The 14,743-nt window shown below is 42.5% G+C and overlaps 1 gene segment (V, D, J or C); it reads left to right on the top strand.

Moving 5' to 3' along the window:
• The first annotated feature begins 3,988 nt into the window (after window positions 1–3,988).
• LOC103886124 lies at window positions 3,989–6,372 on the top strand. The segment is given in 2 exon segments: window positions 3,989–4,493; window positions 4,659–6,372. Coding segments are annotated over 2 exon segments (399 nt in total).
• Window positions 6,373–14,743: the final 8,371 nt, after the last annotated feature.

Raw genomic sequence — 14,743 nt, 5'->3', positions numbered from 1 at the left:
ACCTCCACTTCGGCCTCTGTTTATTCAAGGCCCCAGCCACGGAAACTCGATGGTATGAACTGCTGAGCTGAGAACTGGGGGTAAGTGAGGACTGTCTTCTCTGTTTTTTTTTTTTTTTTTCCTGAAAATGCAGGGTCTCCTGCTAATTCAGATTCTGTCTTTTATCCATCAGTGGGAACACAGATCCCTGCTGTCCTGCTAGCTTTCTCATTTGCAGCCAACATATGGGTTTATCAGCACTGGTTACCCTGCCAAGAACAGCCCTTCAGGGACATGGGATAACACAAAACAGGAAATTTTTCTTCGAATAAAGAGTTGGGCAACGATCCTTTGTAAAATTTGGTTTTGGGGTCAGATTTCAAAGTCTTAACCCTCATGGGACAGGCAGAGACTCAGGGGTATTTGATGAGTGACTGAGTCCCTGTTCCTCCTGAGCTTGCCCTTCCCCAGGGCTCCTTGGAGCCAGAATTGCTGAATGTTAATGTGGGAGACTCAGGTTTCCTATAGGACACTTACAACTCTTGTAACCCTGCTGTATGCTCTGCCAGTAAGGAACTACTTAGCAATTCCTCCCAGAGCCGACACTCAAAGACTAATGCCACGTCACATGCAATAGGGAAATGCAGCTCTATCTGTCATCCATGTCTCTGATTCTGTCATTCATTACTCCATACTAAAAGTCCCAGTGAGAGAAATCGTCTTTCTTCTTTTTCAAAACCAGCTACTATTGAAGGTAAAGAAAAGTTTAGGGGCAGAAGAACAAAGTCATTACAGAACCATGCATGGATTGGTGAGCACTGCCCAGGAGCAGGTTTTGGGGTAGTGATCCATAAGAAGCAAAGCAAAAATTATGGTGGAGCTGATGGAATATTTGAGAGTCTCTGCCCCAACCATCTCACAATTGAACTAGGAGCCCTCTAATCTCCCCATGCAATCCTTGGAGGACAGTCGTAGAAGAAAAGGTGAGCAAGAAGGTTTAACTAGTTAACAAGTGTTCATCAAGTATCCATAAATCTCAGGGGACAGAAGTGGCATATTTGTATTCAATCATGTATATTAGTATTTGCTATGTGCTCCATGCCACGCCGAGATCCAAGCCTTCTCGCATTGTGTAACTCATACCATAGTAGGGCTCACAGTGTAATAGAGGACCCAGATCAGATGCTTGTGGAAACAAGAGAAATACTTAGTTGTAATGATTATGGGGGTGTTCCAGGAGGAAAGTACAGATTGAAATTAGAATATTTCAATTTCAAAATGAGTTAGGTGATGGGAGCCAAGAAGACACCCTAAAGGGATTAAATCCTGAGCTGAGAATAGATATGAAAAAGTTTGTTTATTTACATCTCAAAGTCCCAAGTCAGTAACAGAAGCAGAATTACAACTTGAGAAAGGCCCCACTTGCCTCTATGCTGTTTTGTTCAGCAGCTGCTTCCTTCGGTGGCACACAGCTGGGAAAGTGAGTCGCAGATGGACTATTGGCAGCCAAAATTTTTTTAGAGACAAATGACACTGTGATTTTCCTTGACACCCATTGAAATTCCTCACTAATTTCCAAAAATATCTTATGTTGTTTTAAAACAACCAGTGAGGCCCAGACATTTCAGTAGAACAAATCAGAGAAACAAAGTTAATTCCAGCCATCTGAGCATTCTGAGCCCAAATCAGCTAGACTAAGAAGAAGAATCGTTTACTTACCGAAGGCAGTCCCAGGACACCCAGCAACTGAGGTCCTGACTCACAGCATTCTAACCAAGAGAAAACACAAACACAGCGTCTTCTCTTTTCATTCACTTCTGTTCCTGTCCTTCAGTTGCTTGTCCAACCAGCTGGAGACACAGCAGAGAAACCAGAAAGCAAAGAAAGCAATTAGGAACAGGAGAAACAGCTAATAAGCACCCTGCCTAAGCAGAGGTGAATCCTGGGCACCCATCAGGGAAAGACTTTGCTGTTACTAAGGTTTTAGGTGAGGAGTTTGAGAGTTACAAGTAAGAGATAAAGCAAGGAAAGGGCCTTCCTTTGCCAAATTTATCTTTTTTTCACCCATAAAGCTCAAAGAGGATGGGGAAAGAATGGCTGTATTCTCAAATCAAATGAAAAATAGTTCTAAAACTTCCAATTAGTGACAAAATCAGGAGTTCTGGCACTTTCTCCCATTTATATTGAAGTAATACTATGGGTAAATGTTTTATATCAAAGACCCCAGAGAGACCATCAGAGAATGACACTAAGCTGGGCACGCATACTAGCTGGTATGGGGTTAATTTGATTTGACCTTGGCATCTTCTCTCTTCTTAAAGTCCTCCCATCCTTTCTTTATCCTGTATAGACAAAGAAAATTGGGATCTAACTTATATGTGTCTTCCATCCTTAGCTGCCAGAGACAGTCCTTTGCCAAAGGGCACAGTAGATTGATACTACTCATATGTCTCTTGACACGGCTTCATTCAGCTCATTCATTTATCTACCCAAGTCCTACGGCAGCCTAACATGGCTCAACAGACCACTGTTTCCCTCAGAGGAACGTTCTGTGCCAGGCTTGAAATAACAAGCTCTGTGTCTCTCCTGGTAACTATGGCTCAGGCAGGGAGCTATGACCAGGTCACTAACCCCACCATGGCAAAGAAGAAGAGACAAGGCAAAGAAGAAGAGACAAGGCAAAGAAGTCAACATCTAAATGAGTACCTGGCACAAGAATAAGTCCTTCACATGTGTTCTCTCATTTCAACCTCACAGCATCCCTGCAAGGTAACTATAATTACCCCATTTGCAAATAAGGAAATCAAGACTCAGAGTTGTAATTTGTCCCGCTACTGGTAAGTCACAAAGCAAGATTCAAAACCATGGGCTAGTAGACCTGCAAAGTCAGTGTTCCTTTTACATGTAGGTAATGTGGGCACTGATACCACCTAGGCAGTGAGCCACAAGCTATTACAAGCAGGTTCTATCCAAGTGGGAGGCACCTTGCTCTAGGTACCTAGCAAGTTCTATCCAAGTGGGAACCACCTGCTGCAGAGTGCCCCACTTCTCCTTGCACCTACAACAGTGGGTAAAAGACCTGGATTTCCCATGTTTTATCCTGAGTTGCTGGCAAATTCTTTCCTAATCTCAGTCTTCACTAGATAAGCAACCAACCCTCTTGGTTTCTTGAGAGCTGGGGCATCTAGAAATCCTGCTTGGACTAGCAAATATCTTTGAGTTCCTAATATCAACCAGCTCTGTGCTGGGCATTAGGAATGCAAATATAAATAAGGTACTGTTTATGTTCTAAGTACTGTTTTTTGTTTTTTGTTTTTTGTTTTTGAGACGGAGTCTCGCTCTGTCGCCCAGGCTGGAGTGCAGTGGCCGGATCTCAGCTCACTGCAAGCTCCGCCTCCCGGGTTTACGCCATTCTCCTGCCTCAGCCTCCGGAGTAGCTGGGACTACAGGCGCCCACCACCTCGCCCGGCTAGTTTTTTGGTTTTTTTAGTAGAGACGGGGTTTCACCGTGTTAGCCAGGATGGTCTCGATCTCCTGACCTGGTGATCCGCCCGTCTCGGCCTCCCGAAGTGGTGGGATTACAGCCTTGAGCCACCGCGCCCGGCCCTAAGTACTCTTAAAGTTCAATGCAGAAAACAAGCAGATTATCAGAGAATAGAGGTGATAAGTGCCATGACCCAACATGGCAGGAGGTCCAGGTAGAGTTAAAGAAGGGAGAAGAAGGACGGTATGGCTTTTCCAGGAAGAAGGAGAAGCCAGTGTAAAAACTGAGCATCTGGAAGTCTATGACACATCTTTGAACCTGCAAGTATTTTTATGTGGCTAAAGTGTTGAACATAAGTGGGGGAGTGGCCAAATGTGAGATTGGAGAAGGTAACAGATCAGGAGGTCTTAGGGACCACACAGCAGAAAATTGGAGACAGAATGACCATATTTTACAGACTGGTTTGCGCCTTCGTGCTCTCATGCCTTACTCAGACCATTCTCGCTCCTGGAAATGCACTCTGGAAGTGAAGGCTGACAACATCCTGCTGAACTTTCAGGGCTCAGTTCAGGGTTTTCCTTCGGAGTACCGGAAGCAGAAGCACTTCCTTCCACCACTCTCCTGGAACATGCTACATCTACTTCTTTAATAGGACTTAACACTCCACTGTATTTGCACTTGACACTTGTCATTGTATGTCTGTCTTCCCAGGAAACTGAATTTTTTTAAAGCAGAAACCCATATTGTTTACCTTTATGTTTCCCTAATAGTCTCTGGCCTGCAATAGCCCATGTTTGTGGAATAAACAACTTACCTTGTGACCTTGCCAGCCCGTCACAGCTCTCTCTCAGGAAGTGAGTAACACCAAACCACCTATATAACGGACAAAACTTCTTCTGGGCAGAGAGCTGCTGATCTGGGCAGGGACCGCCAGGAGAGCACCGGCCTACTGCGGGGTCACCACTGCCCCCCGCCCATGAAGCCATGCCAAAGACCTGTCTCCTCTTCTTCCTCACCATCTTCTGCACAGGTAAGGACAGGCTGGGGCCTTTGGCTCTTAGGGATATGGGTTCCTGGGGCAATTTTCTGGGGGCCAAAAAGAGTGTATCATTGCAGAGCACTGCTGTAATACCCCATCCCCTTGGGGAAGAGCAAGTTCTTCACAGTCTTTCTGACTTAGGGCTTTTCATTTCAGGGGTCTCATTGGATATAATTTTGAAACCGGATACCAAAGCACTGACTGTCCTCATTGGGGAGGCTGCTACCTTCCGTTGCAGCGTAACAGGAGGGGACCTGAAGAACTATCAAATAAGCTGGTATAAGAAGAGTGAAGATAACTCTCTGATTTTGATCTCCAAACTAAGCAACAATTCTAATGACAATTTAGGGAATAATTTCAAGGTGAAAATCGATACTTTAAAAAGTCAATTTATGCTTGACATTCAAAAAGCAACAACACAAGATGTTGGGACTTACTACTGTGCGTCTGATATCCACAGTGCTGCGGCTCCGTTTCTGACCGCTTCAGAAACCCCAGGGCCAAACTGAGGCGGCAGATCCAATTCGAGACCACCCTGGGCTAAAATGTGCACCACACCTGAGATGAAGCTGCCTGATCACTTCAACAGTAACATCTGATAAAAGAGGCCAGGAGTTCAAGTGGGGGCAAGGGGCTTATCTTTGCAGTTGGCTTAGAGGGGCCTCCTTTATCAGTTGAAGAGGGCAGAAAAGACTGTGAGGATTTTTGTGGAGAAATGTTGTGGGGGGTGGGGGGTTGCTGCACCTGTCTCTCACAGGCTCCTGAGGAAAGGTTGAAAATAACAGCTTTTAATACTGAATAGGCCCTCTCATTGTGAAGGCAGGCTGAGATAAACAGAACTTTTACTATCATGAGTGCTATAGCTCATTGCAGTCTTTATTGTGAAAGTGTTCATGTGCATATGCCAGATAAAGCAAGGATGGTTTTCCATTACCATCCTAATCAAAATTTCCAAAGCTATTAGAGATAGCTTTAATTCTTACTCTGTGAAGAAGGATGAATAGAGTCATTTTCTGAAATGTTTCCACAACTATTTCAGGTATTGAGTGTTTTATATCTTCCCTCAGCTGCCGAAGAGTCCTGGGGACCGGTAGGGGTGAGCAGGAAGGGGAAATGCACAGGCTTCCTTCATGCCAGTTGCTGAGAGAGAGCTTAGAGACAAATACTTGTGGCAATGTGGAATTTCTGAGTTGAGCATGGGTCAACTAAATTAAAAAATTTATTTGATTCCCGAGTCCCAAGTTGAAATGGGTAAGCCAAGAAGGTATGAGACTGCAGGGAGCAAATACCTGGAGGAACCCATTGAGCAGAAGAGTAGGCAGAGGGGCTTAAACATACAAACATTAAACCCTCATCCAGGTAGTACCTTCATCCTGTTGGCTCTCTTTGTTCTGCTCAAATATCTGTCTGGAATCCTCTCTCTACCTAAGGTTAAAATTCGGGCATTAGGACACAGAGTAGACATAACCGTAAAAATTACAACTAAAAGTCAACCCTCCTGATACCTTCTATTCAACGTTTCTTCCAATGTGCTATCATCTTCATCACATGTTTTTTCTAGGGTACTTACTGTTCATGGTATTGGGACGGGTCATGGGAATAGCAAAGTTCTAAGGCAAGTTCTAGTCAAAGTTCTATTCTCATCAATGTGTTTTCAATTTATTTTTAAAAGACAGGGCATTCGAAAGTACAATTAAAGATTACAAAGAATACAAAAATATAAGACAGCACATATGATAATGAGGGTTAGTGATTTCATATGCAGCGCTCTAGGAGTTTATGAAAGGACCAACCACTCTGAGAAAAGTTTCTTAGGTTTGAGACTGCAGTGAGTTATGATCACATCACTGCACCCGAGCCTGGATGAAAGAGTGAGATCCTGACTCAAAAAAAAAGAAAAGAAATATTTTTTAAAACTTTTTTTGCTTTTGTAAAAAAAAAAAATGTATTTGTATATACTTAGTACAAGTGCAAATTTCTTACATGCATATGTTGCGCATTGGTGAAGCTTGGGTTTTTAGTGCACCCATCACCAAAATAGTAACCATTGTACCCAGTAGGTAATTTTTCAACCCTCACTCCCCTCCCACCTTCCCATCTGTTGGAGTCTTCAGTGTCTGTTATTCTACTCTGCATGTCCATGTGTACACATCGTTTAGCCCCCACTTGTAAGTGGGAACACGCAGTATTTGACTTTCTGTTTCTAGGAAATTTTACTTAGGATAATGGCCTTCAGTTCCATCCATGTTGCTGCAAAAGATATTATTTCATTCCTTCTCATGGCTGTGTAGTATACATACCACATTAAGAAAATTGTCTTAGAATAGCTGAGGCTTAAAAGAGGCAGGACTTGGATAAGTGGGAAGGAAAAGGAAGGGTATTTCACGGTGAGTATACTTGTTATCTATTGTCACATACACATCACTTCAGAACTTAGAGGTTCAGAGCGACATTTATTATCTCAGTTTCTGTGGGTCAAAAAATCCAAGTGTGGCTTAGCTGCATCCTCTGGCTCAAGGCCTCTTATCAGGCTGCCATCAAAGTGTTACCTAGGGCTGTAGTCAGTTCAAGGCTCATCCAAAATAGGATCCACTTCTAGTTCACTCATGTGAATGTTGACAGGCTGATATGGTTTAGGCGTGTGTTCCCTCCAGATCTCATGTTTCAATGTAATTCCCAGTGTTGGAGGTGGGACCCAGTGGAAGGCACTGGTTCATGGGAGAAGATCCCTCATGAATGGTTTGGCTCCATCCCCTTGGTGATAAATGAGTTCTCACTCTATTAGTTCATGAGTGAGCTGATTGTTTAAAAGGAGCCTGGTACCTCCTCCTCTCTCTCTTTCTCTCTTTCTCACCGTGAGACATGTGCCCAGGCTCTCCTGCCCTGACTACAGAGAAATGGACATTATATGTGGTCAAGGCATCTCTAGAACAAAGGTTCTCAACTCTATCCACATATTTGAATCACCTGGGGATATCGTTTGACAATACTAGTGTCTGGGATACATCTCCAGAGATTTTGATTGACTTGGTGTGGGCTTGAAGCTCTGGCTTCCCAGATGACTCAACCTCCTTCCCCTCCTCTTGCTCTTCCCTCCCCCTGGGGTTGAAAGCCACTGCCTTAAGACCTCGCTATTCCAAGTGTAGTCTAGACAATCATAATCAGCATCACCTGGAAGGTTTTCAGAATGCAGAATCTCGTGCACCATCCCAGATCCACTGAACTAGAATCTGCATTTTAAACAAGACTCCCCAGGTAAATTATATCCTTATTAATGTTTGAGAAGCACTGGTCTAGGCATTCATCATTATTGAAAATGTTCATGGAGGTAAAAAAAATAAATAAATCACTCTTTCGCAAATGTCACCCAAGAATCCATACTTGTAAAAAATCTCCTGAAGGGATACTGATGTGCCGCCAGGGTTCACTGATAGGCAGTCAGTCATCCCCAGTTCAGCTTACAGATTATTTGTGTTACTACTAAGATAATAAATATTCTTATTGGGGTGATAGTGAGTCCTTGTATACTTCTTAGAATAAGGTATTACATAAATTCTAGGTTTTATTATTTCTCATTCATCCACAAGCAAATAAGGAAATGAATTAATATTTACTGAGTCAATATACTTTTTACCACACCATGATGGATTATCCACGGAAACCCAGAATCTTGTGCCACATACCTTCAATTCAAGATCAAGCCAAAAAAAGGATCCACAAATTATTGGTGTCTGGTTAAGTCTGATCAGGAACAAGAGGAACAGGAGACACAAGAATGTGTGCCTCCAGTGGTCCGCTCCTGCAGGATGAATGAGGACATGAAGTACAGGCCTGTGTTGGAGTGGGGTAATGTAGAACCTGAGGTAGGCCTGGGGTGAGCATGAAAAATAGCCTAGAGGCAAGGAGGAGGGAATCCTGGGAGAAAAGAGCTGGACTGCCCAACAATCTGAGGGTCTGGACACAATGAAAAAAGAAACCGGACAAAAATTAAAGTAAAAAACCTGGAAAATTTAAATAATTCCTACGCTTACTAGCAGGTAATTAAGGAAGCATTTTATGTAACATCTGAAGCCTCAGATTTAAGTGGACACAGGGCCACTGTAAGCCCTAGCATAATATAGGCATAGACCAAGTGTCTGCAGAAATCCCGAAGCCACATGAGTGAAATGAACACCCACTATTGTTTTTATATTGTTCTTGCTTTCTTGCTTTCTTGCTTTCTTTCTTTCTTTTGGAACAGAGTCTCATTCTGTCACCCAGACCAGAGTGCAGTGGCATGATCTCGGCTTACCATAACCTCCTCCTTCCAAGTTCATGCAATTCTTCAGACTCAGCCTCCCAAGTAGCTGGGATTACAGGTGCCCACTACCATGCCTGGCTAACTTTTGTATTTTTAGTAGAGATTGGGTTTCACCATGTTGGCCAGGCTGACCTCAGGCGAATCACCTGCCTTGGCCTCCCAAAGTGCTGGGATAACAGGCATGAGCCACCATGCCCACCCTGTATTGTTAATTTTCTTCCCCCTCCAGTGGTAAAGACAATTGATAGTTGACTAAATTCATATTATTGTTGCCTCCACTGTTCTGCTTTCTGTAATTCTTATCCATCATGAGAAGGGATGACTTGGAAGAGTTCAGAGCACTGAAGAGAAATCCCAGAGAGTGTCTGTCAACCCTCAAAAAGACTTTGAATTTGACTGTCAGACATAGGAATAGGTTTGCCACTCTCACCAGGCTCCCAAGAAGAGTCCTTGGGCAGGCTAGATGGCTAGAAAAAGAAAATTCCTCTCTGATGCCCAAAGGCAGCTCGAAGGCATCCTGGCTTCAGGAACAGTGCCATCTCCTGGCTGCCCTCACAAAGAGGTCATCCAACATTGTGAAACCATGGCTATGAGTGAAAGGCGAGAGAAAATAAGGGAATCTGAAACCATGTAAATATGCCACTTCCTCTGCATTAGCGGAGGCCAGAGATAGGCAATGAAGAGAATGTTACTTCTATCATATAACACATTCTCGATTCGGAAGATGCCATAGCCTTGAGAAAGTCCTCATTACACCATCTTGAAAGCTCTCAGGATGATATAGGTAGGATCCAAATAAGAAAATGGACTCAAGGAAATCCAAGTTGTGACCTTCACTCTGAAAATTAAGATTTTAAACAGAAAATTGGAATCATTGAATTTGAAAGCCAGAAAGGATCTTAAAAGCCAAGTAGGAATCCCCTCATTCAGTTTAAATGTTCACTAAATATTGAATGAATAAGATCATCCAGTCTCAATTCAAATATTTTCAATGACAATTCTTATTTCAAAAAATCTGTCCTAAACCAAATCAAAATCTGCCTCCCATAACTTCATATCTTTATATTTGTTATGCCTTCCGGAGTAAGGCAGACTAAGTTCACTTTCGCATATTCAAATATTTAAAGATAGCTATCCTGTCCAACCACTCCTCATGACTGTCTAAGAAATTTTAAACTCCTTGAGAGAAGAATCCAAGTTCAATATATTTTCCTGTACCATATGATTCTTAATAGAGTGACTAACCTGTAGCAAGTAGTCAATAAATGTGAGTTGAATACATGAATTAATATCTATGTGTCCACCTGACCAACAGTTCTACTCAGGTGTCTCAAAGGCACTTCAGCTCAACTCCAAGACTTAAATCAAGATCTTCCTTATGAATATGGCCCTAGCCTAAGGTGCCCTATCTGAAGGAATAACACCATCATTTCAAACCCATCCACTGCTCTCCATCCACTGCCACCAGCCTGGTCAAAACCATGATTTTCTTCTTTGGATTGTTTCTATAGCCTGTTGAGTTAAGTTAGCTGGCCTCTGGTACTATTCAATATCTCCTCCCCACAGCAGCCAGAGTGATCTCTCCAAAATACAAATATGATCACGTCATACCCCTCATTAAATATCCTTCAGTAACTTCCCATTGCAGATAGGCAAAACACGAAAATCCTTAAAAGTCCTCTAAGACCTTGCACAGTCTGACTCCTTCTCATCTCCTCTGCCATACCTCACTCCTCTCCCCCTCATTTTCCAAACATGCCTTCTTCCAGCTATTAAATACTTGAATGTACCAGGTGCCTTCCTACCCCAGGGTTTTGCAGCACTTTCCCTCTCCTCATCCCCTGTTTAACTCCTATTGAAAGGAGTTAAACAAAAAAGATCAAAGTCTACACATCCGTTTTTCAGAGGCATCTTGAGATCTCCTGACAAGTTCAGGTTGTTTATTCTTTAATGCTTTCATATATCAGTTTGTAATATTTTATTAATTTGATTATGCCTATTTTCTCATGAGTCTGTAAGCTCTGGAGATCAAGGACTATATCTGCATTTGCTTATTCAACCTGACAAATCGCATAAACATATCTGTATGAATAAATGAATGAATTTCCCATATTCTGGGACTTCCCAGAATTTGATCATCATCACATACTCTGGGCTGCAGTGGGGCCTCAAGCCTTGCCATATTCTCACTTTTTAGGGGTCTCGGAGACTCCAATGTCATCCTGAGCTGGAGTTCAAGGCCTCTTAGAAACCACCGATTTATACTCATTCTGTCTGGCATACTCAAGAGCCCATTCTTAGGCACACAGGACAACTGAACAGGATTGGAGGGTCCTCCATAGGTCTGAGTCAGCTTCCACATAGGGACCCTGAACAGATAAGTAAAACCTGCCCTGAGAGTCTAGCTAGACATGAAGAAATCAGAGGAGCCCAAAATGATTATTATTTTCTCAGTGACTACTGGCTAGGCTTATGATGAGCCCTCTTGGTGTTTTTCATTTTGTGTCGCTATTTTCAGTAGCTGTATCATTAAAATACACAAGTCTATAATTATGGGGATGCATATCCTCATCCCTCAAATATGTACTGAGCACGTAGAATATTCCTGGTCCTGTGCCACACGCTCAGTTACAAAGGCGGCCAAAGCTCAATTCCTGTCCTCAAGGTGCTCTTCCTAGTGGAAGAAATAGACATGAAAATAGAAACTTACTAACAGAGAAAGGAGAAAACAGAACACAGAGAAGAAAGTGATGGCCTAGAGATGGGGAACGCTTGTCACAGGAGGTGACATAGGCTCATAACAGAAAAAGCACTTGTTTCCCTGAGGTAAGGTGTGCTTGCAGGTTCCTTAAGATGACCCAGGAGAGACGATGAGCATCCTCAACAGTTACACACAAACACATTCACCTTGGTCTCTGATGCTTGCAGTGAAAATAAACAACTGAAAATAGGCCCGGCGCGCTGGCTCATGCCTGTAATCCCAACACTTTTTTTGTTTGCTTGTTTGTTTTTAATCCCAACACTTTGAGAGGCCAACATGGGAGAATTGCTTGAGCCCAAGAGTTCAAGACCAGCCTGGGTGACAAAGCAAGACCTCGTCTCTATTAAAATAAAAAGAAAAAATAAAATATTGAAAAATAGCCAAAAATGTGCTGCAAACCACCGTGGCACGTTTATACCTATGTAACAAACCTGCACACTCTGCACATGTATCCTGGAATTTAAAGTAAAATAAAAAAATTTTAAATTAAAAAAATGAAAATAAATAAACTGAAAATGTATGGAAAAATACAAAACCCCAGACTAGACACAATCAGTTTCTTTTTGTGGGAAAGTGGATTTATATCAGAGCTTTCATAGGGGTTCTATAACCACAGAATGTAGTTAATTCCCTGCCAAGTAAAACTTAGATACTTCCAAAATGCTGCTATTGTACACACCGCAGAGCAGAGCAGCCAAAATGGTAGTGGTATGGGTTGCAAAGATAAAGAATTAAGAAAAGCAAAGAGGAAGGGGAGAGGAAAAGGAGAATATTATTTCCTTGAATGATGATCACTCCTTTTATTAATAACTTTCTGTTCTTAAAGAGATTTCCCAAACCTCTGGGCTTTCCCAGAATTTGGTACCACTGGTGCACTGACCTAGCCTCATCCTGCCAATGTGAGGAAACCCAGGGAGACTAGTAAAATGCTTTATAGAGCAGCAACCACGCCAATGGGGCTGGCTGTGAACCTTCACCTTGGTGTGTTCTTTGATTTCGTTTGGTGTGAAATATTGAGATTTCTCCTCAGATATCCCAGCGCCTTGTAGCTACACCGGATCTATAAATCTTTATCTGGGTTAGATTGAACCATTTTCATTTATGGAGTTGTTTTTAATCACAGCAAGAGTAAAACTTTTGCCCTGTACAAAAAAGTCACCTGTAAACTGAGCCATTCTGATTCAGCTTTCTGCTTCTCCTCTGAAATTGTGTCTCTTCTGAGAGCTCTGGAATAAAACAGCTGCCATAGTCATATCACCCTTCCATATTTTCCTCTTTGTATTAGTCAGCTCTGATGTGGTAACGAACAGTGCCAGGACCTCAGTGGCTTACAGCAATGAACATTTACTTTTTGTTCCCGCTTTTACTACCAGTTGGCTGCTGAGCTCTACTCCCTGTGTCTTCCCATTCCAGAGCCCAAGATGAAAGATAAGCCACTATTTGGGACATACTTTTTTTTTTTTTTTTCTGACAGGATCTTGCTCTGTTGCCCAGAGGCTGCAGTACAGTGGTGCGATCTCAGCTCACTGCAGCCTCAACCTCCTGGACTCAAGAGATTCTCCCACCTCAGCCTCCCAAGTAGCTGGGACTACAGGTGTGCATGCCACCATGCCTGGCTAATTTTTGATTTTTTTTTTTTTTTTTTTTTTTTGAGATGGGGTTTTGCCATGTTGCCGGGGCTGGTCTCCAACTCCTGGGCTCAAGCAATCCACCTGCCTTAATGACCCAAAGTGCTGAGATTATAGGCATAAGCCACCATGCCCCTCCACACTGTTTTTATGACAGAAGAAAAAGAACAAGAGAAATGCAAGCAGAAACTCAAGATACTTCTTAAAACTTCTGCTCAGACGCGGCAGACATCATGTCCACTCACATTCATTGGTCAAAGCCCTTCCATGGCCAAGCACAAAATCAACTAAGCAGGGACTCACACCTTTCCCACAGAAGGCACTGCAAGACACATAGCAATGGGTAGGAATCAATAACCTTTTTCATGGAAAGAAGGATCAAATACTTCAGAAAAATAATTATAACCTACCATACCCTTTAACTCCACCCATGTAATTTGTCTCCATCCTGGGGAGTTTCTCCTGCTGTCAACTAAAAAGGAATTTAAAATGCTTTTTTTTCTTCTTAGAATTCTTCGGGGGCAACATTTGCCCAATTATTCTTCAGAATGTCACCCTCCCCAACAATTTAACATCCCTCAACTGTTAAATTGTTAACAGTTGTTGCACAATTTAAAAGAATTCCACCATCAGATAATTTTGGCAAACACGACATATTAATATCCTCCTCTTATTATTTAAATTCTTATTACCATATTAAATGCTCTGAGAACCCCTGCTGTAAAGATACCTATTTAACGTGGGATTGGAATTACAGAATTCTTTTTGTAATGGCACAGCCATTAAGACTCATGAAATTCTATAGGCAAATACTGTCCCAAAGGATTATGTGGGAATCAGTCAGACAGATTCCTGCTGTTTCCTCATTTCTGTGCATCCAGACTGAAGGGTACCTAATGATGTTGAGAGGAGCTACGCGTAAGGCCAATGGGTCTGTACAGGCCTCAAAAAGAAGGCTTGCATTTTTTGCTAAGACCAAACTCAATGTCAGAAACCTGAAAATGCTATTCAGATACTACTCTTTGTCTACTGAATTAAGTATAAACACTTCAGACTGGCTTTTGTTCCTTCCTTTCTGTCTGCAACAAATATATCTTGAGTCCTACTATGTGCCAAGTACTGTGCCAGGCATTGAGTACATGGTGTGAGCAAAACAGACATGCACCCTTCCCTGTGGACTTACCTGTATAAAATAAGAGGAGACAGACACAAGACAAGTACACAAGTAAAGAGCCAGTGATCAGACAACCTCCCAGTGGTTAGCTACACCATTGGCCACCCATTCCTCCTCAAAATGTTTTCCACACGTAGCTTCTGAGATGCCACTCTTGGCTGATTTTCCTCTTCATCACTGGCTTCTCCTTCTCAGTCCCCCTTGCTGGCTCTTCCTCCACTATATATCTTCTAAATACTAGAGCAGCCAGGGTCCTTGCCTGGGTCTATGTTCTCTTCTCTATTTCTCCCTAGATGATCTCATTCACCCTCGCAGCATTAATTTCACATATGATTCCCAAATTTATATCTCCAATGCAAAACTCTCCTCTGAGGATAT

Source organism: Papio anubis, chromosome 7 (genome assembly GCF_008728515.1).
Source record: "Papio anubis isolate 15944 chromosome 7, Panubis1.0, whole genome shotgun sequence".
Lineage (NCBI taxonomy): Eukaryota > Metazoa > Chordata > Mammalia > Primates > Cercopithecidae > Papio > Papio anubis.
This window is presented reverse-complemented; position numbering and strand designations above follow the sequence as displayed.